The following is a 21,371-nucleotide window of genomic DNA, read 5'->3' on the forward strand; positions in this document are numbered from 1 at the left end:
TCAATCTGGATTGGGCCCCCACATGCTTACACAAAAGTCAAAGAAAAAGTTCTGAGCACCTACAAGCTGTGCAATTAATATCACACGTAGTTTAGCCCTCAGATTTTAACCCATCCAGCCCACACCAGATGCTCTGGGTTGGTAAGAACACTTTGGGGGGAAAAAACCCAGATAAAAGCCAGTGGAACAGATTTAAAAATAAGGCAGATTTCATCACTGGTGCCTCACTATGGTCGGGAAAAGTGTTGTTTTATTATTGTTCCTTAAAAAATACAATCTTGGCACCCAGATAATTGCCTGTGTCAAGTGTGCAGGTGAACCGAAGTGGAGTGGAGTTCTGCCTCCATCTGCCAGGAAGTTTTTGGAGCATGGAACCTCGGACATTATGACTACAGGTTCAACATGGCCTGTTTCAATGCCAGCACGTGGGTGACCAAGAAGGGGTGTTGAGGCCCTTAGCTCCAATGTTTGAATTGGAACAATTGGAACAATTCAGTAGAACATCACAAATCTACCAGTCCTCTCCCCCCGCCCCCCAGCATTATATTATTAAGGTGCCCATGGATTTGATGTCCTCTGGGATTAAGAAACATTTCATCTTGATTCAGATGAGCTTTCCCCACATTTCCAATAGGTGAGCACTCTTCACTCTCACCCCTGAAAAGGTTTACTGTTCGAATGCATAAGAATTACCTGCCCTCAGAGGAGCCCTCACCTGTGTCTCTACATGAGTTTCTGTTCTGAGTGTTACTCTTGATTGGTGGGAGTCAAGCTTTTTTCTCATCCCTCCCACCCACTTTGCTCGACATCCAGCTTTATGAAGAGAACTCAAAAGCTTGGTCATTATTTTGTGATCTTTTTGGTTGGTCCCAGGGCTGCCGTCAGGGGTAGGCGTGGCTGGGCACCTGCCGAAGGCCCTTATCCAAGGAGCCCACTGACAAGAGCCCCCTGGACTCACTCCTCCTCTTTGTCACTGCAACCTGCTTGTTCACCTGCCTCTCACTCTGGCCCAGACAAGAGTGATGGTGTGAAAGAGGAGGAGCAGGAGATGCCACTGGCTACTTGCTCCCTGGCTCCCTACCTGTCACACAAGCAAGTGGTGTCAGTGACGAGAAAGAGGAGGAGGAGCAAGGGCAGCTGGTGACAATGGCGGTGGGAAAGTAGATCCACTGAGGCAGGGGGCGCACTAAGAGGGCCTTTCCCAAGGGCCCTCCAAAACCTGGAGCTGGCACTGCTGGTCCTAATAAACCTATTGCCCGACTGTGGCTTTTGGATTTTTTTTCCTCCTTAAGGATCAGTACAGCTTCCTTTTGTTTTTTTGTGGTTTAGACTCTGGCACCTCTGGAGTCAGCTAGACCCAAACCCTCGCTCCCTCTTCCCTTCTCGCTTCACCCCTTTCTGACTGCTAACACTGTGAATGCGATGAATTCTTCTCTTCCTCCCCAGTCCCTAAGGCCATCCCTGAGAATGTGGAGGTAGAGGTAATCAACAGCACCACTGTCAAACTTTCCTGGATCCTGCTGAACAAAGAGAAGGTGTTGGGCCACCTCAAGGGATTCCAGGTAAGGCAGAATATGTCCACTCAGGAGCAGGGAGGGCAGCATTTGTAGAGGTCTGTTTGTTTTTTATTTATTTACTGATGACAGAATAAATGTATATCCTGCCCTTCAGGTAAGTTCCCAAGGCACCTCACAATTCCACCCTATGGCAAGCAGAATTAGAATAAATTGTGCAAAATAGTAAACTGTTGCAGAATGCATTTTAAAAAATAAGAGAAACTGTGAATAGTCCAGTTGTCATAACATATACCAGGTTGCAGAATGTGGACGTTTGTGGTGTGGAATTTTGATTGCCTTGCTGCAGAATTGTTGGGGGGGTGTTGTTGTTTTTAGCTCAGAGTAAACACTTCCCTTGTCCATGGGGTCACAAAGAGTTGGACACGACTTAACAACTGAACAACAAACACTTCCCTGGCTGGTCTAAGGGATTTCAGCAAGACTTGGAATAGGATTGCCAGCAGGCCAGAATGTCATCCTTCTGGCTAGCATTACATGTGGATGTAAAGTCAGAATAAACCTGTGTGTTTAATGTTTTTGTTGTTGTTTCCCTCCTTTCTGTGGGAAGTATCCAATGCTACTGCGCCACTTACACCGTTGCCATAGTGCTAGCATAAGCAGCCTTTAGCGTAACAGCAGTGGTGTTGGCTGGTGCGACAGGTTTCTGTGGAATTTTTTAAAATGCTTAGCTGACAAGGGGAAAACACTCTTTATCAGTGGTGTAGTGGTACATTTTGGAGTGCAGGCGCTCATCATAAGAGTCTCCATAGCCACGCCCCCAAGGAGAGTCCACAAATACAGGCAGCCTTGTTGATTCATATCAACAAACCAGTTCTAGTAGTTTTCATCTCTACCAGGAACCGGTCTTTTTGTAAAGCTGATGGGTCTTAATTCCAAGCTACCCCAAAATACTTTGGGTTACAACAGGGAAGGGTATATTATCGCTGAGGAAAATTCATTTCCCCCACAGCTACTGTGAGGACTGCAGATAAGCTCAGAGGGAACAGGGAATTCTGAGGGGGGTGGCAGATGACATCAGGGTCCATGCTAATCAGAAAGTTCTGGCGCTGTGTCCCTGTGAGTCCTGGCTCCACTACACCACTAATCCTTACATGCTCAGAGGTACTTCTTGGAGGGAGGAGGGAGGCACTCTGCACATGATCAGAGGTGTCTTGCACAAAGGGTGCCAGAACTGAACAACCCTGAGTGTATGGGTGGAGGTCAGGAATATGGAATTGTGGGTAAATAACTACCCCCTGCCTTCTCTCTCCCTCTCCCTTCCACCAGGTTTATTACCTCAGGCTGGGCCCTGTGACAGAGCGTAGCCGTCGGCAAATCCATCTTCATGCCCACCCCCCTGGGCAACTACGGATTGAGGGGAATCTGTCTGAAATCATACTGCGCGGCTTCAGGCCCTGGAGCCGGTACCAGGTTGAGATGTCTGTGCTCAATGGGCGGGGGGAGGGGCCCCGCAGTGAGGCCATATCATTTGACACGCCCGAGGGAGGTAAGAACCTTGAGCCCACCCCCCTCTGACCTTTCAGATCTTTATCCCTCCCCCCACCCCCACCCCCACCCCACCCCGCCAAATATACATTGTTCACCCCTTCCTGGCTTCTCTTCCTGCCTCTAGGAGCTGATCCCAGATCAGTCTCCTGACAGCCCTGGCTTGGGTGGTGGTGTTTTGTTTGGCTGTTTTTTCCAAATAAAAACAAATCTGATACTCATTAGCTTTAAGCATATTTGAATGTTTCAAACATTTATGATATAACTTCTTTTTCATTTTCATCCTTTTTAAATAACATAATTCTCTAGGTCAAATAAGTAAGTAACATCATCATCATCATTATTATTATTATTATTATTATTAGGGGAGGTCAGGAAGCTTCTAAAAAAACCTCTGATAAAAGAATTAGGTCTACTGGGTAATGTCTGGCCAAGGAAGTCCACCAGTTTGGATTTCTTTGGGGCCCTGTAGTGAGTGCCAAGCATTGCACCCACATTTAGCATATTTGAGCTGCTGTAAAACAGTCACATGCGAAGAGAAAACTCCCTGGAAAAGACCCTGATGCTGAGAAAGATTGAAGGCCAAAGGAGAAGGGGACGGCAGAGGATGAGATGGCTAGATAGCATCACCGATGCAATGAATATGGACTTGAGCACACTCCGGGAGAGAGCGGAGGACAGGAAGGCCTGGCGTGCTATGGTCCACGGGGTCACGAAGAGTCGAACACGACTTAACGACTGAACAGCTATAAAAAACAGTCACAGAGGAGTGTGAGCCACCTTTCCCCAACCTGGTCCCCTCCAGATGTGTTGGATTACAGCTCCCAGCATTTTGACTCTTGAAATCCTTTTAACTTCACAGCTGTTGATGGTAGCGAAAACATTTAGCATTAAATATATATTGAGAATTCTTGTTGTTCGTGCATATATAGACACACACATGGAAACCCATGGGGTGGGAAGGTGGAGTATTGGGTTTAAAAAAACTAAAATAACATTTATTTCAATAATGTTTTATTAAATTGAATTATGTTTCCAAGCCAGTTTACATATGAAAACTAAAGCCATGTGAGAATGGAAGTTAAAACAGACTAAAATCATCAGCATATAATATATATCTAGCAAAAACTCTAAATAGGTCCATGCTTATATCCCGCTAAAAGTTTGGGAGAATAAAACCTTCACCTGATACCTAAAAATAAGAAAAGAGGGCACTGGATGAATATTTTGGGGGAGGCGGTGTAGTATAGTATAGTATAGAAGACAGTCTCATTTTATCCTCACAACAACCCTGTGGAGTAGGTTATGCTGAGAGATAATAACTTGCTCAAGCTCATCCAGTGAACTAACTTTGAGAGAGCTGAACCTGGATTTCCCACATCCAAGCTCAACACTGCAGCTGCTCCTGTGCAGGGGTCAATCTGGTCTCTTGGTTTGGTTCATCTTCTTGATGTTCCCACAGTTGCCCAAGAAAATAAATCCATCTTTGAAGGCAAAAGTCTATGGTTTGGAATAGGGGGATTTGGAAGTGGAGGGGAGGAGGCCTCTTGGTGGAGGCGAGCCGCCCTGTCCCTCAAGAGGGGACAGCCTTCTCTTCCAAGGGGACATTTCCGAAAGGCAGGACCCAGAACCCACCAGCCACCAACAAAGTCAGGCACCTGCCTGGGGCTCCTGGACCTTTGAAGGAACCCCAATCCAAACTGTGGACCCAGTCCATGCTTGATTTTCCCTCTGCCCTGCTCTCCTCCCCTGGTGTTCAATGCGTGGCCTCAGGACCATGGAAGTGATGACACAGGTGGTCCACTGTTAAGCGGGAGAGGGGGTTGCTACTGCCTGGATGCTTTGCTCCATTGCTTCCAGGAAGTGGCCCACGAACCTTGAGGGGATTCCCTTCTACCAGGAGCTTTAATCAATCTCTCCTGCTGCTCTCCCAGTACTAAGGAGACCAGCAGGGAGAGTGGATGAAGGGCTGCACGAACGGTGCCCTCTTGCTGGGGGAAAGGCCGATCTCTTGACCTGGCCGGAGAGATGCTACTCTTGCTACGAGGGCCATGTTCCCTACAGCAGGGCTCTGCTTGGAGCACACAGAAACCTGGAGCCTGCCCTGCCCACCTCCAGTATTTAGCCCAAAGAAACCTCTTGGGTGAGTGTTTCTCCCCACCCCCACTGCTTGTGACACCCACTTCTTTCTAAACAGGCACCTGGTTTCTTTCACTATCCATCTCTCTCTTTCTCTCTCCCTCTCTCTCTCTCTCTCTGCCTCCTTCCGTAGTTCCTAGCCCTCCAGAATCCTTTCACTTGGACTACCTCTCGAAGACGGGATTGACCCTGGAGTGGGCGCGCCCCAAATTCCCCAATGGGAAATTACTGAAATACATGTTGACATACCACGAAGGTGAGTCTGTGGCAGGTTTGTCTGTTTTTTTTTAAAGGGGTGGGGTAGGGGGTGGGAAGGGTGTGTGTGTGTGTGTGTGTGTGTGTGTGTAAAAAATAAAGACAGTCCTTAAAGACAGGGCTGGGATCAGAATTCCCATGCAAACCAACAACTCAGAAAAATCTACCCCAGTAAAAATGGCACATCTGCTTTTGCAGATCAATGCCCCAAATATGAAAGGTCACATTTCAGTGTTGTAGGGGGAAGTCCCAGAAGAGTGTGATTCGCCATTAAAACAAAGCACACGTTCATCATGTGCCTTGTTTTAAAGAGGAAATGTATCTTTTTGCTGCCACTGCACCACGGGTATCACTTTGCAGACACTTTGGGGGGTGGCCCAAAACAGGCCAGGGGGCACATGCAGCCTGTGCAATGCCCATATCTGGACTGAATTATCTCTAGGGTCCCTTCCAGCTCTATGATTTTATGATATGCTGCTTCCAGCCCAACCCTATGCCATTTTACTCAGCAGTAAGTCCCACTGAATTCAACTGGGCTTACTCCCAAGCAAGTGTACATAGGACTGTACATAAGAACATAAGAAAAGCCTTGCTGGATCTGACCAAGGTTCCATCTAGTCCAGCAGTCTGTTCAGAGGCCAACCAGCTGCCCATGGGAAGCCCACAAGCAGGACAGGAGTGCAACAGCACCCTCCCACCCATGTTCCCCAGCAACTGGTATACATAGGCATACTGCCTTTGGTACTGGAAGTAGCACAGAGCCATCAGGACTAGCAGCCATCAATAGCCTTCTTCCCCAGGAATTTGTCTAGCCCCCTTTTAAAGCCATCCAAAGTGGTGGCCATCACCACATCTTGTGGTAGTGAATTCCACAGTGTAACTATATGCTGTGTGAAGAAGTCCTTCCTTTCAGCTATCCTGAATCTCCCACCAATCTGCTTCATGGGATGACCCCATTGTGTTCTAGTATTATGGGAGAGTGTAGCTTGAGGTGGCAATCCTCTACCCATTTATCTGGGAGCAAGCCACATTGAACTCAATGGGACTTACATTTGAATAGACCTGTATAGGGTTGTACTGTTAAACATAATAAAATTCAGCCTAACATTTCATCTCCACCTGTCTTTTTGCTGTTGAAAAACTGTAGGCACAATCCAAACAAAGCTGAACTTTGAAAAAGGAAGGAACAGCAGGATACATGTCAGTGCATGCAAGAGTTGCTTCTATTAGGGCAAGAAGCTGCCTTGGAGGGGAGAAATTTGGAGTGGAGAAGCAACAAGGAAGAGGGAGGGTGTTACACGTGTTTACATATAACCCACATTTCCACCCTAACTCCCATTGCTGTAAATATTTAAGCACATGCTCAACTCTTCCACTGAAAAACCAAGGGCAATCTTTCTAATACATTATAGACGTGATGAATATTGCCTGCTACAAGGATTTGCATTTTATTGCATTGTACTGAGGAGCCTAACCATTATCACACCACCCCTCTCTACTCTCTTGTGTGTAGCCAACCAGACAGTCAACCAGACAGAAGTGGGCTTAATCAGCAACAGCATGGTCATCTCATCCGACCAGCTCACCCTCAACGTCAGCAACCTTGACCCCTATACCCCCTACAAGTTCTACTTGTGGGCAGAAACCAAGGAGGGGGCAGGGGAGCCCTTTGTCCTGGAGGAGCATGCCATGCGTGAGTCAGGTAAGTGATGCCTTGCACAAATACGTCCTCCTGCATGGGACGCTAAACAGGGAGGACGGTTTCTTTTAACTGGATGAACTTCTGTTTGAGTGGATCAGCAACAAGTGGCCATGGTGGACCATTAGGAAAAAAAAATCCAAGCAGGTACAAAAAAACCAGCAACAAACAATATGTGGATCCGTGATGTGTAGTGTAAGCTTGCAAGTTCCACATTCCTCAGAGAGGATGTTAAACATAGAGGGCGGCGGGATAGATTCTAAAAAAAGGGGTGTTTTTCAGACACCTCTCTGCAGTTAAAGGGTGTCTCTACACGAGTGACTTATTGCACGCTCATGATTGGTCGCTTATGGAATTTTGTGGGTCCTTTACATGACGTCATCAACCTCCAGGGCGCCTCATGCACTTTTTCTCCTTTATCATGCTTTCAAAAAATCAGAGATAAACTAGTAATAAAAGTTAATGGCACCGAATCGGCAGTGTGTAATGCTGGCTTAGTGCCATGAACTTGCTGAGGAAGGACTTTCCTTGATTCAAACCCCACGTCTCTTCATCATGGATCGGAGGGCGAAGAGGGTAAAGTGCCTCCCTGCAACGAATGGAGACAGATCTGATCCTCCACCCCACCAAGTTCAGAATCAACGTCCTCTGTTGATTCAGAGCACCCCATGAAGTTCAGTCGGGCTTACTCCCACGTAAATGTGCCAAGGGTTGCAGACTTGCACCATGGTCTTCTGTCTTCTCAGAAGTAAGTCCCATTGACTTCAATGGAGCTTACTCCCAAGTAAGTGTGCCTCGGATCGCGGGGAAACAGTACAGCACAAGTTAAGCGATGAAAGCAAGACTCCCCCCCTGCCCCCAGCCACCTTCTTTGCACACATGCCAGGGAGGGAGGGAGGGAGGCACTGCCTCCATTCAAACCATGTGTCTGCTGTATAAAAAAAGTCCATCCTAATCCCACTAAGAAAGCAAAAGCAGAAAGCCCCGGAAAGGATGTGGTTTTTTTTTTTATTTGTTTAATGTAGAGACACGCAAAGTCTTGATGGTGAAGGGGAAGTGTTGAGACTCGTGCCTCAGAACACACTGAGGCATGTTGGGGTAGGCGTAATGGTTTTTATTGCTCTTTTTACTGTGTTTGTGTTTTTATCACTTTATCGATTTTACATGTTTTATCGTTGATTCTGCCCTCCCAAGAAATATAATTGATCGTCAATCGATAGATAGATAGATAGATAGATAGATAGATGGATGGATGGATGGATGGATGGATGGATAGGCAACAGAGATTCCTTCTTAAAAATATAAAACCCAGCAGTTATCAGAATTTTGTCTTTGACATAGATAACCCTGGGTGCTTCCAGATGAGGCTTTTGTTGTCCAATTGCCCTGCCTGTTTCACAGATTTGGGGAGGGGGGCATCCAGACGATGCCATCTTCCATGTGTAGCCCTCCCATGTTTTCCCACTGCTTCTTCCATCTTTTTACTTACTGCAGAAAATCTGTTAAGGAGGGAAAGATGGAATCACTGCTCAATGACTTTTGATTTATAGCGCTAGGTGCCTTCTGTGTAGAAGCACAGTTTTTCAAACCCTGAAAGCTTATCAGGGATTCCTCAAGAAGATGATCAGTAATAGCAGACAAACTTTTCTAAAAGGCAACCAGCCCACCTTTTTCCCCTGCGCTATCCAAATGTGGGCATGACTGGGTGTATTCCAAGCTGAATTCTTAGCTCACACGGGTTGATAGATGAGAGGCCAAGCAGAGGCACCCAATGCCACATGTGAAATAAATGTGCACCCACCTTGAACATGTTCCAGAATCCTCAATGTAGCAAATGTCCCCAGAAGACAGAAAGCTTGGGAGAGAAAAAAAAACCCTGTTGGTCTGGAGCAGGAGTGGGCAAATTGCAGCTCCAGGGCCACACATGGCTCTCGGCCTAATTTCAAAAGCTCTCTGCGTGTGATCAGTTCCGATCTCTGGGAAGAGCAATCTGTCCCTTCCCCGGCAGCATGCTGGGCAGGGAGGAAGAGGGAGAGAGAGAGAGAAAGAGAAGTGGTTGGTAAGAAGAGGGGGGGGAGTGGCAGAAAGAGAAAAGGGGTGACTCACATTGAAATGCCCCTGCTAAGTCTTAGTGACTGGTAGTCAAAGCTGTAAGCTAAAATCTGCGGATATGTTTGACATTTTTGCCCTGCCTCTTTTGCCTTCGGCCCCCACCCAGCACTGGAATATGCTCCCCCCACCTCCGCCCACCCCAAGCTTCTCCAAAATGGAATTGGGCCTTCAGGCTGAAAGAGGTTCAGCAGCACCCCTGTTGTAAAGGCATTCATTCTTTCATGGGAAGAGCTGCTTTGGTTTCTGAGATGTTGAAGTGGACTTGCTGGTGGTCCTGAACTCTGAATAAGCCTTGATGTATTTGTCCTTTGGTTTTGGTAATGGTGTGTCTGTTCCTCTTTTTAAAATTCTGCATGGATTCAGGAGTGCATCCCATGTGATAGGACCATTTCTAAATGAGAGGTGCCTCCAATTTGGAAGTCATGTTCATGCCCTCTCATATGGAAGCTGTGAGCTGTAGCCATCCCAGCTCTCAGAAGGTCCCCAGCTGGGGACTTGGCCAAGAGTATCCACCACTCTTGGAAATGGAGAAGACAAAGCATCACTTAAACTACCATCTGCCTCTTCTTCTTTTAAGCCCTATGATTTTGAGAAATCCAAAGTCTATGGCATAGACTCTATGCCACATATCAGATTTATCTGTGGGTTTTCTGCATGCAGAATTTCAGGATTATGGGCAGAAGATCAATGCGCAACCTCCCCAAAGGTGTTGCGGCACTTTTGGTGTTGCCTGGATTATGTCACTCTTCCCCATGGAGTACTGGGTGGCACTTTGCTTTGTAGATTCTTGACAGGCAGGCATTAAAACATTAATAAATACCTTTCCCTCCCCCACCCCGCCCTCATTTTCTCCCTGCCTTCATGCCCAGTGTCCCTGACCTTTGTGAACATCAGTTTGGGTGAGACAGGGAAGAACTTCACCACCATCTTGTGGAACACAAGTCAGAGCCATCGAGATCTGGAGTTTACCGTCCGTATTATGAGCAAGTCTGGTAAGAGCAAGGTGGTGGAGGGTGAGGTGCTCCTGTTAGGTGGAGTGTGCATGTGTGTGTGAGGAACCACACACACATTCCCTTCTCACAGTTGTCTTTGCGCCGCATTATAAAACTGATTTGCTATTTATTGTAATTCTACAGGTGTGGGAATTAAGACAGAAAGATTGGTATTTTTGAGTCCGTGGCTGAGCCATACACTCAGCAGTGTGAATTGATTTTGACCTGCTCCTACAACAAGAAATGGGCCATGTTGATGGAACCCAGTAGAAAGTGGCAGGCTCAGGCATTTATTGATAAAGGGGAGTCTAAAGGAAAGAGAATATAGAGCGGGGGTGGGGAACACGTGGCTGTCCAGATGTTGGACTGCAACTCCCATCAGTCCTGGCCAGCAGTCACTGGTGAAGGGTGATGGGAGTTGCAGTCCAAGAACATCTGGAGGGCCACATGTTCCCCAGCCCTGGCACAGAGCTTCCCAGCTCAGCTTCCAACATTTGGGTTATGAATTCAGTATTTGACCTCTAAAATGTGAAAAGTTTGTAACATTTTGGACTGGCTTTTGATCCCATCTTGTTAGGTTATCAGATGTGAAATGGCATAAATGGTCACCTCTCAAAGTGAAAATAGCATCGGCTATTGGGTGGTATAGAAATGTAATTAAAATAAATGTTCACACTGAATAACCAAATATTTGGTGAATATTCAGTGAACAGTCAACAGCAGAATTTACAGAGGGCATTTGTCCTTTCTGCTGGCTGTGATGGGACTATGCAGAACAACTTTCCTGAACCTGATGCCTTCCAAATGCTTTGGACTTCAGCTCCCCTCAGCCCCAGTCAGCATGGCCATGGTCAAGAAGGCTGGCAGTTGTAGTCCAAAACGTCTGGAGGGCACTGGGTTGGGGAAGGCTGGAGCAGAGGGTTGCCATCATCATTATTAATTTAGTTGTCTCATAAAATAAATTATCTGGGCAATGTACCCACGTAAAATGGATTAAAATACAAGAAGTAGCACAATCAAATTCAGCCTTAAAGTCCTAAACAACCCTAAGAAGCCAGCACAACAAGAAATATTAAACGTATTCAATGGAGTGTCCTCCATTCCTCTTCCCCAGGCAAGCAAAAATGACTGGGAGAGTGAGGAAGAGGGTCCTTCCACTTACAGCCCCTTCCCAGGTATGGCAGCATTAAGGCAGCGGTTCTTGTTGGGAGCCCTGCAGGTCAGGCAGTGGCTCCCTGCCATGTCACCTGCACCACCATGGCTGGAAGCAGGTGGGATTGCAGGCAGTTCCAGCCAGGAGACCCAGATAAAAGCCAGCATGGTGTAGTAGTGAGAGTGTTGGACTGGGATGTGTGAGATCCAGGTTCTAATCCCCACTTGGCCATGAAGCTCACTGGGTGACTCTGGGCCAGTGCCATGGACCAGCACCCTGAACCATCATCCCCAGAGGGTTCTGACCCCTCGTCTTCAGAAAAGGTTCCGTAGCCAGTAGGAGGAGACTCAGCCACAGAAAGGCATTGCCAAGCTTCTATCTCCCCAGGACCCAGTTCTCTAGAGGAACCCCAGTGGGCAGCTTCCCTTCATACAGAGGAGGCTCCATTACTGTCCTCGGACTCTGAGGACTCAGGCCGTGAAGGCCCTAGCATGGCACAACCACTCCCGCCTCACCGCAGCCTGAGGCTGCTAAAACACACCAGGTCCCTTTAAGGATCAAAGCCTCAGTCAAGGGAGAGGCGGAGCTAACCAGCCTAAATGCAGGTAACTTCCTATTTAAGCCTCAGTCTTGCACTGATCTTTGTTGGAGTGACATATAGAGAAGCCTGTGTAGCTTCCAGGCCCAACATCACTCAGAACTTTCTGAGATCCTGATTCATTACTGTGATGCAGATTGTTCCTGTATCCTGACCTTCCTGAAAACCCCATTTCATAAAGGTACTCTGCAGCCCCAGCCTCACCAGTGCCTAAATGATGCTAAGTCTTTGCTGCAGTAGAGGTGGAACAACACAGCCAGTCACTGACTCTTGGCCTAACGTACCTCAGCGGGTTGTTATAAGGTTAAAATGGAGAGGAGGAGGACCATGTATGCTGCCTTGGGTTCCCTGGAGGAAAAAAAGACGGGATATAAATGAAATAAATAAATAAGAGTAGTTAGAATCCCCCAGGTCAGAACATGCAAGACTTTCTCAAGACTTTAAGCTTATTAACAAATGTACAAAACCAGGAATTGCAGTCAATTGCAGGAATTGCAACTGTTTTTGAAACAGTTCAAAGTGTTGGCTCCAGTTTGCCTAAACTAATCTATGAGCAATGAATCCTTTAAAAAATCCCCCAAAGCCAGCAGCAAATGCATTGTTAAGCCCACCTGAGCACATGAGATCAGGTCAATATCAACAGCATCAAGTAGGAAAGTCTATTTCTTAGAGCAGAGGTGGGCAACTTCTGGCTCTTCAGATGTTTTGGCTTACAACTCCCATCAGCCCTAACCATAGCTAATGGTGAGGGATCATGGGAGTTCTAGGTCAAAACTTCTGGAGGGCCACAAGTTGTAGATCCGTGACTGAGGGGTGGGGAGTGAATATCTTGTCCTTAAAGTTCTGACAGGGTAACAAAGTTTATATACACTTTTTAAAGAAAAAAGACGCAATATACAAATCTCTTTGGGGTCCTTTGTGTCTGGGCTACATCAGCAAGCCAAGTTCAAATCCATCTCCCAGGTTGTGGCTGGCTGTGAGGGGAACTGAAGATACAGTGTGGTCTTTCCTCCCTCTCTTCCTGTATTCCATGCAGATAAAGATGAAGAGTGGCATGATGTCGGGGAGGCCCATTCCAGCCAGGGTTCATTCAGCATCGCAGATCTGCAGCCAGGCAAGCACTATCGAGTCCGGCTAGTGAAAGTACACCGTACTGGGGGCAATCAAACCATCTGGGAGACAGATCTGGAAACCAGTGGCGTGGGGGGTAAGTGATATTGCAGACCGAGGGATCATCATTGAAACACATTCTATCTGTCGGTGCACTTTGACTTTCTTACACTTTCACCATACTTGGTTTGTTGTTTACTTAACTTACTTATTTGGCCAAGATAGGATAGGACACTCAACAACTATAATAATATGTTAATTAAGAATAGCACAAACAAATACAACTACTGTAAGATAAGATAATTTTTTACTAATGCTGTGCATGTAAATATTCCCTAAATCATTTGACCTCAGCCACCAAATGTCTAGCATGCCCAAGAGGCTGACATCATACACATCCATGCTAAGCAGGGTGGGATCCACTTCCACAAGGTAGGATCCAGTGCATTGCGTAGCTCGGGGGGGGGGGGGGCAGGCTTCAGGCTTGCAGGAACTACTTTGTTTTTCACTAGAACCCCGAGATCCACTACCCAGAGCCCAGTGCATAAGACCTACAATTAGGCAGGGGGGCAACTTGTGGCCTTCCAGATGTTTTAGCCTACAACTCCCATCAGTCCTAGCCTGCATAGCCAAGGGGGAGGCATGATGGGAGATGTAGGCCAAAACTTCTGGAGGGCCACAAGTTGCCCATCCCTGAATTGCAGTTAAAGAAGTTGCCCAGGAATTTGTTTTGAGAACCAAAACTTAATGGAGTTCACAGTCCTTATACACAAAAATCCAGTCCTGGGGGCTTCCCCACAACAAGGAAGGAGATGGAAGGAGAAGCCAATCGTGGCTTACCTGGATTTTTCAAGGAGCTGGCTTTGCTGAGTGCAGGGCTTCACAAGCGAGTGCATCGCACTATTTTAAGATGCTTCACAGAACATACTTCAGGTAGGGTGGAGGTGTTGGAGTGAATGTCATCTGACTGGCAGGGGCTGCTCAACCAATAAGAGAGGCTCCCCTGCCCCATCCAGGTGGTTCCCCCACTTTCTTCTTCTTAATTACAAGCCTCATTGTGCTTAATGAGAGTTACTTCCAAGTAGACTCTAATTAGTTTGTGCTGGGAAAGATATGCAGGGGAAGCCAGTCCCCTTTCTAACCTGATGGTGCGCAGGATCGCTGTAATGGAGGTGTGAATTAGTTCCTTCTGAAGGCAATAAACCAAACAATGGAGAATCGCAGTTTGGTATAGCGCTTTATAGCCTTTAGAGAATTAGTGCTTTAAAATGTGCTATTTCGATTGAGGGGGATCTCTTTAAATTCTGAAGTGCACATTTAGGGGGCAAGCCTCACTGAGCACAATGGGAGTTACTTCTGAGTAGACGCTACTTGGTTTGTGCTGGGAAACACAGGAGCGGGAAACAGGAAACACCCCTTGACCTGGATCATGGTGAAAGGCACACCCTTGGGCAGGGCTAGTATACCCAAGGTAAATGCAGGGGTTGGGCACACAACAACTATACCGCAGAGAACCTGACTTAAGGAAAAGAATCAGACTTAAATTGTTCACGGAGACACCCCCTGGTTACCCTAAGAGTTATGAGATTACCATCATGTCAGCAGTACAATTTAGGGCGGGGATGGGGGGAGGGTGTCATTTTGTTGCTGCTGCTGTTAAATATTTAGGAGACAGAAATCCTTACTGATCTACTGTAAACCATTCAGAGATCTACCTTCTGCCTACCCCTGGTGTATCTCATATGAATAATGCAATCCCATTAGCAGGGCCAATCAGGTAGGAAAGACTCCCACAATGAATCGATGGTGTTATAGCCACACAACAGTTGCCATTGTGGGCATAGAAAAGTTTTTACTCTTTACAAAATGTGCACAAAACTAAGCGAGAAGAATTTCTCAAAGTGTTTGTTGTTCAGTCGTTCAGTCGTGTCCGACTCTTCATGACCCCATGGACCATAGCACACCAGGCCTTCCTGTCCTGCGCTCTCTCCCGGAGTGTGCTCAAGTCCATATTCATTGCATCGGTGATGCTATCTAGCCATCTCATCCTCTGCTGTCCCCTTCTCCTTTTGCCTTCAGTCTTTCCCAGCATCAGGGTCTTTTCCAGTGACTTTTCTCTTCACATTGTTGTTGTTGTTCAGTCGTTCAGTCGTGTCCGACTCTTCGTGACCCCATGGACCATAGCACGCCAGGCCTTCCTGTCCTGCACTCTCTCCCGGACCGTGCTCAAGTTCATATTCATTGCATCCGTGATGCTATCTAGCCATCTCATCCTCTGCCGTCCCCTTCTCCTTTTGCCTTCAGTCTTTCCCAGCATCAGGGTCTTTTCCAGGGAGTTTTCTCTTCGCATTAGGTGGCCAAAATATTGGAGCTTCAGCTTCAGTATCTGTCCTTCCAGTGAGCACTCAGGGTTGATTTCCTTTAGGATTGACAGTCCAGGGAACTCGTAAGAGTCTTCTCCAGCACCACAGTTCGAAAGCATCGATTCTTTGGCGCTCAGCCTTCCTTATAGTCCAGCTCTCACAGCCATACGTTACTACTGGGAAAACCATAGTCTCAAAGTGTACCTAATTGTATTTGAGCCCAACACATTTCAGAAAGATTTTTCCTTCTTCAGGGGTTAATCTACAAACAAAAATCCAAACACTTAAAAACTTGAACTGCACTGATATTACAACTTAAAAAATGTTTGCAGTGGCATCTTGGTAGCCATTACAAACACACAAGTAATCCAGATGTTTAGTAATCCAATGAACAATAAAATTTACACCATTCAGCATTTCTTCACATGGTGTGCCACACATGTGATTTATGCCATCCAGTGTCCCTGCAATAAATTATACATAGTCCAAAGCCAAGGGCTGCTCAGGAAACATAATGGAGAACATCTTAGGAACATGCAAAAAAAGGGGGGGGACAGCAGCTTTGTGGAAGGGAGCACAAGCTTTCACAAAGGAGATGCAAACAAGCAATAAAAATGCAAAAAAGCATTTTGACGAGCGTATTGCTAACATCAAGGCCAACAATAAAAAAACTCTTTAAATATACCAGAAGTAGGAAACCAGCTAGGGAGGCAGTTGGAACGTTGGATGGCAATGGAGTTAAAGGTGTACTAAAGGAGGACAAGGAGATTGCAGAGAAGCTGAACTAATTCTTCTCATCTGTCTTCACTGCAGAAGATATAGGGCAGATACCTGATATTTTCAGGAAGTGAGTCTGAGGAACTGAGGCAAATAGTGGTAACGAAAGATGAAGTTCTCAACCTTATTGACAAATTGAAAGCAAATAACTCATCATGCCCAGGTGGTATTCATCCTAGAGGTCATAAAGAACTCATATATGAAATTGCTGATCTAACAAAAATATGCAACATGTCCCTAAGATCAGCCTCTGTATCAGAGGACTGGAAGATGGCCAATGTAACACCAATTTTTAAAAATGGATCCAGGAAATTACAGGCCTGTTAGCTTAATGTCTGTTCCAGGTAAATTGGTTGAAAGCATTATTAAAGAAACAATTAGTAAGCATGTAGCAGGACAAGCCCTGCTGAAAAAGAATCAACATGGCTTCCACAAAGATAAGTCCTGTCTCACTAATCTTTTAGAGTTCTTTGAGAGTGTCAGTAAACATATAGACAGGGGTGATCCAGTCAACATTGTTTACTTGGACTTCCAAAAGGCATTTGACAAAGCCCCTCACCAAAGACTCCTGAGCAAACATAGCAGTCATGGAATAAGAGGAGAGGTCCTCTTATGGATCAGTAACTGGTTAAAGAACAGAAAGCAGAGAATAAATTGAATAAATGGTCAATTCTCCCAGTGGAGGGATGTGAATAGTGAGGTCCCTCAGGGATCTGTTTTGGGACCAATGCTTTTCAACTTGTTCATAAATGATGTGGAATTAAGGGTGTTTCTATATTAAGCAAACCCCCACATCCTTTCCGGAGCTTCCTGCTTTCAGTTTCTTTGCGGGATTAGGAAGGTCTTCTTTACACAGCAGCCACATGGTATGAACTGAGGGAGTGCCTTCCTCCCTTGCTGCCATGTGTGCAAAGGAGCCGGAGCAGGGGGGAGTCTTGTTTTCGTAGCTTAACTTCTGCTATACAGTTTTCTTGCAGCCCCCAGGAAACCTCCGACTTACTTCAAAGTAGACATAAAATGTAAGATTGTGCCGTAAGCCTGTAGCCCTCGGCACACTTACTTGGGAGTAAGCCCCATTGAACTTAATAGAGGATGTTGCTTCTGAGCTTGGTGGGGTGGGGGATCAGATGACTCTCCCTTCATTGCAGGGAGGCATGTTACCCTCTTCTCCCTCCAATTGAGAAATGCAGAGGCACGAGATGCAATCAGCAGGTGATTCTTGCCCTCAGTGCTGTCAAATCTCATCCTGACCGCAGCCCCAACAACTGAAAACAAATCACAGCAGGCAGACACAGTGGTTTCTTCCACTAGTGGAGAATTTCACAGGGAGGACATGGCGCTCCTGTTCCATAAAGGATCTCTCCAAGCTGGGAGAATGGGCATCTAAATGGCAAATGTGTTTCAATGTAAGTAATATGATGCACGTTGGGGCAAAAAATCCCAACTTCAGGTATAACTTGATGGGATCTGAGCTAGTGGTGACTGACCAAGAAAAAGATCTTGGGGTTGTGGTGGATGGCTTGATGAAAAAGTCAACTGCTGTAAAAAAAAAAAAAGGCTAACTCCATGTGAGGCATAATTAGGAAAGGAACTGAGAATAAAACTGCCAATATCATACTGCTCTTATATAAATCTATAACGTGACCACACTCAGAATATTGTTTATTGCTGTAAGCCGCCTTGGGATGGCTTCTGCCCTGAAAGGCAGCCAAGCAATATCTTAAATAAAATAAATAATACTATGTAAAGTTCTGGTCATCATACCTAAAAAAAAAAAAGATATTGTAGAGCTGGAAAAAGGGCAGAAAAGCGCAGCTAAAATAATCAAGGGGCTGGAGCAACTTGATTGGGATTGTTCAACTCGGGGGGGAAAAGCCAAGTCAGGGGAGACAGAGGTGTACAAAATTATGCATGATGTGGAAAATGTGGATAGGGAGATGTTTTTCTCCCTCTCATAATACTATAACCCAGGGTCATCCCATGAAGCTGACAGATGGGAGATTCTGGACAGATAAAAAGGAAGTACTTCTTCACACAGCGCATAATCGAATTATGGAATTCACTACCACAAGACATAGTGCTGGCCACCAATTTGGATGGCTTTAAAATGGGGTTGGACAAATTTCTGAAGGCTATCAATGGCTACTAGTCCTGATGCCTCTATGCTACCTCCGGTACCAGAGGCAGTGAGCCTATGTACACCAGTTGCTGGGGAACATGGGTGGGAGGGTGCTGTTTCACTCATGTCCTGCTTGTGGGTTTCCCGTCAACAGCCGGTTGGCCACTGTGTGAACAGAATGCTGGACTAGATGGGCCCTTGTTTTGATCCAGCAGGGCTCTTATGTTCTTATATTCCCATAGTGAATCACTTCATACAATAAAAGCATTCCATTTCCAAATTAGTCTTTTGGGCAATAGAAAGACTTTGTTGTTTATTCGGTCAGTCGCTTCCGACTCTTTGTGACTTCATGGACCAGCCCACGCCAGAGCTTCCTGTCAGCCGTCACCACCCCCAGCTCCCCCAAGGTCGAGTCCGTCACTTCCAGAATATCCTCCATCCATCTTGCCCTTGGTCAGCCCCTCTTCCTTTTGCCTTCCACTTTCCCTAGCATCAGCATCTTCCCCAGGGTATCCTGTCTTCTCATTATGTGGCCAAAGTACTTCAGTTTTGCCTTAATATCATTCCCTCAAGTGAGCAGTCTGGCTTTATTTCCTGGAGTATGGACTGGTTTGATCTTCTTGCAGTCCAAGGCACTCTCAGAATTTTCCTCCAGCACCACAGTTCAAAAGCATCTATCTTCCTTTGCTCAGCCTTCCTTATGGTCCAGCTCTCGCAGCCATAGGTTACTACGGGGAATACCATTGCTTTAACTATGCAGACCTTTGTTGTCAGTGTGATGTCTCTGCTCTTAACTATTTTCTCAAGATTTGTCATTGCTCTCCTCCCAAGAAGTAAATGTCTTCTGATTTCCTGGCTGCAGTCAGCGTCTGCAGTAATCTTTGCTCCTTGAAAGACAAAGTCTGTCACTGCCTCCACGTTTTCTCCCTCTCTTTGCCAGTTATCAAACAAGCTGGTTGCCATAATCTTGGTTTTTTTGAGGTTTAACTGCAACCCAACTTTTGCACTTTCTTCTTTCACCTTCGTCAGAAGGTTCCGCAGCTCCTCCTTGCTTTCAGCCATCAAAGTGGTATCATCTGCATATCTGAGATTGTTAATGTTTCTTCCAGCGATTTTAACTCCAGCCTTGGCTTCATCAAGCCCAGCACATCGCATGATGTATTCTGCGTACAGGTTGAATAGGTAGGGTGAGAGTATACAACCCTGCCGTACTCCTTTCCCAATCTTAAACCAGTCTGTTGTTCTGTGGTCTGTTCTTACCGTTGCTTCTTGGTCGTTACACAGATTCCTCAGGAGGCAGACAAGATTACTTGGTATCCCCATACCACCAAGAACTTGCCACAGTTTGTTATGATCCACACAGTCAAAGGCTTTAGAATAGTCAATAAAACAGAAATAGATGTTTTTCTGAAACTCCCTGGCTTTCTCCATTATCCAGCGGATATTGGCAATTTGGTCTCTAGTTCCTCTGCCTTTTCGAAACCCAGCTTGTACATCTGGCAGTTCTCGTACCATGAATTGCTGGAGTCTACCTTGCAAGATCTTGAGCATTACTTTACTGGCATGTGAAATAAGTGCCACTGTTCGATAATTTGAACATTCTTTGGTGCTTCCCTTTTTTGGTATGGGGATATAAGTTGATTTTTTCCAATCTGTTGGCCATTCTTGTGTTTTCCACATTTGCTGGCATATGGCATGCATCACCTTGACAGCCTCATCTTGCAAGATTTTAAACAGTTCAGCTGGGATACCGTCATCTCCTGCTGCCTTGTTATTAGCAATGCTTCTTAAGGCCCATTCAACCTCACTCTTCAGGATGTCTGGCTCTAGCTCACTGACCACACCGTCAAATCTATCCCCAATATTATTATCCTTCCTATACAGATCTTCCATATATTCTTGCCACCTTTTCTTGATCTCTTCTGCTTCTGTTAGGTCCTTGCCATCTTTGTTTTTGATCATACCCATTTTTGCCTGGAATTTGCCTCCAATGTTTCTCATTTTCTGGAAGAGGTCTCTTGTCCTTCCTATTCTCTTATCTTCTTCCGCTTCTGCACATTGCTTGTTTAAAAATAATGCCTTATCTCTTCTGGCTAACCTCTGGAATTTTGCATTTAATTGGCATATCTCCCCCTATCACTGTTGCCTTTTGCTTTCCTTCTTTCTTGGGCTGCTTCCAGTGTCTCAGCAGACAGCCATCTTGCCTTCTTGGTTTTCTTTTTCTTTGGGACGTTTTTTGTTGCCGCCTCCTGAACAATGTTGTCAACTTCTGTCCATAGTTCTTCCGGGACCCTACCTACTAAATCTAGTCCCTGAAATCTATCCTTCACCTCCACAGCATATTCATTAGGAATATTAGTGAGCTCATATCTAACTGCTCTGTGGGTCTTCCCTATTCCCTTTAGTCTGATTCTAAATTGTGCAATAAGAAGTTTGTGATCTGAACTACAATCAGCTCCAGGTCTTGTTTTTACCGACTGCATAGATGTCCGCCACCTTTGGCTACAAAGGATGTAGTTAATCTGATTTCGGTGTTGACCGTCTGGTGAAGTCCATGTATAAAGTCGTCTCTTAGGTTGTTGGAAGAGAGTGTTTGTTATGCACAGTGAGTTGTCTTGGCAAAATTCTATCAGCCTATGTCCTGCTTCATTTTGTTCTCCCAGACCATGCTTGCCTGTAATTCCAGGTGTCGTTTGACTACCCACCTTAGCATTCCAGTCACCTGTAATGAAAATAACATCTTTTTTTGGCGTAGTATCCAGTAGGGGCTGCAGATCCTCATAGAACTGATCTACTTCTGCTTCTTCAGCATCTGTGGTTGGGGCGTATATTTGGATCACTGTCATGCTAAATGGCTTACCCTGAATTCGAATTGAGATCATTCTGTCAGTTTTTGGATTGTATCCAAGCATTGCTTTAGCCACTGTATTATTAATTATGAAGGCTGCTCCATTTCTTCTGTGGTCCTCTTGTCCACAATAGTAGATCTGGT

General features: G+C 45.9%; 1 protein-coding gene across 2 annotated transcripts in view; it reads left to right on the forward strand.

Annotated features, from left to right (window-relative positions):
* The window catches only part of L1CAM (L1 cell adhesion molecule), a 136,823-nt gene that overhangs the window by 94,205 nt on the left and 21,247 nt on the right, over positions 1-21,371 (forward strand). For both annotated transcript variants that reach the window (XM_084836007.1, XM_084836008.1), the window contains exons 19-24: positions 1,447-1,562; positions 2,844-3,063; positions 5,335-5,457; positions 6,970-7,158; positions 10,137-10,259; positions 13,047-13,217. In XM_084836007.1, the coding sequence (XP_084692133.1) occupies positions 1,447-1,562; positions 2,844-3,063; positions 5,335-5,457; positions 6,970-7,158; positions 10,137-10,259; positions 13,047-13,217 (942 nt within the window). The remainder of the gene's footprint in view (positions 1-1,446; positions 1,563-2,843; positions 3,064-5,334; positions 5,458-6,969; positions 7,159-10,136; positions 10,260-13,046; positions 13,218-21,371) is intronic.

This window comes from Heloderma suspectum, chromosome 2, assembly GCF_057233095.1.
Source record: "Heloderma suspectum isolate Gila_16-S chromosome 2, 16-S_ref, whole genome shotgun sequence".
Classification (NCBI taxonomy): Eukaryota; Metazoa; Chordata; class Lepidosauria; order Squamata; family Helodermatidae; genus Heloderma; species Heloderma suspectum.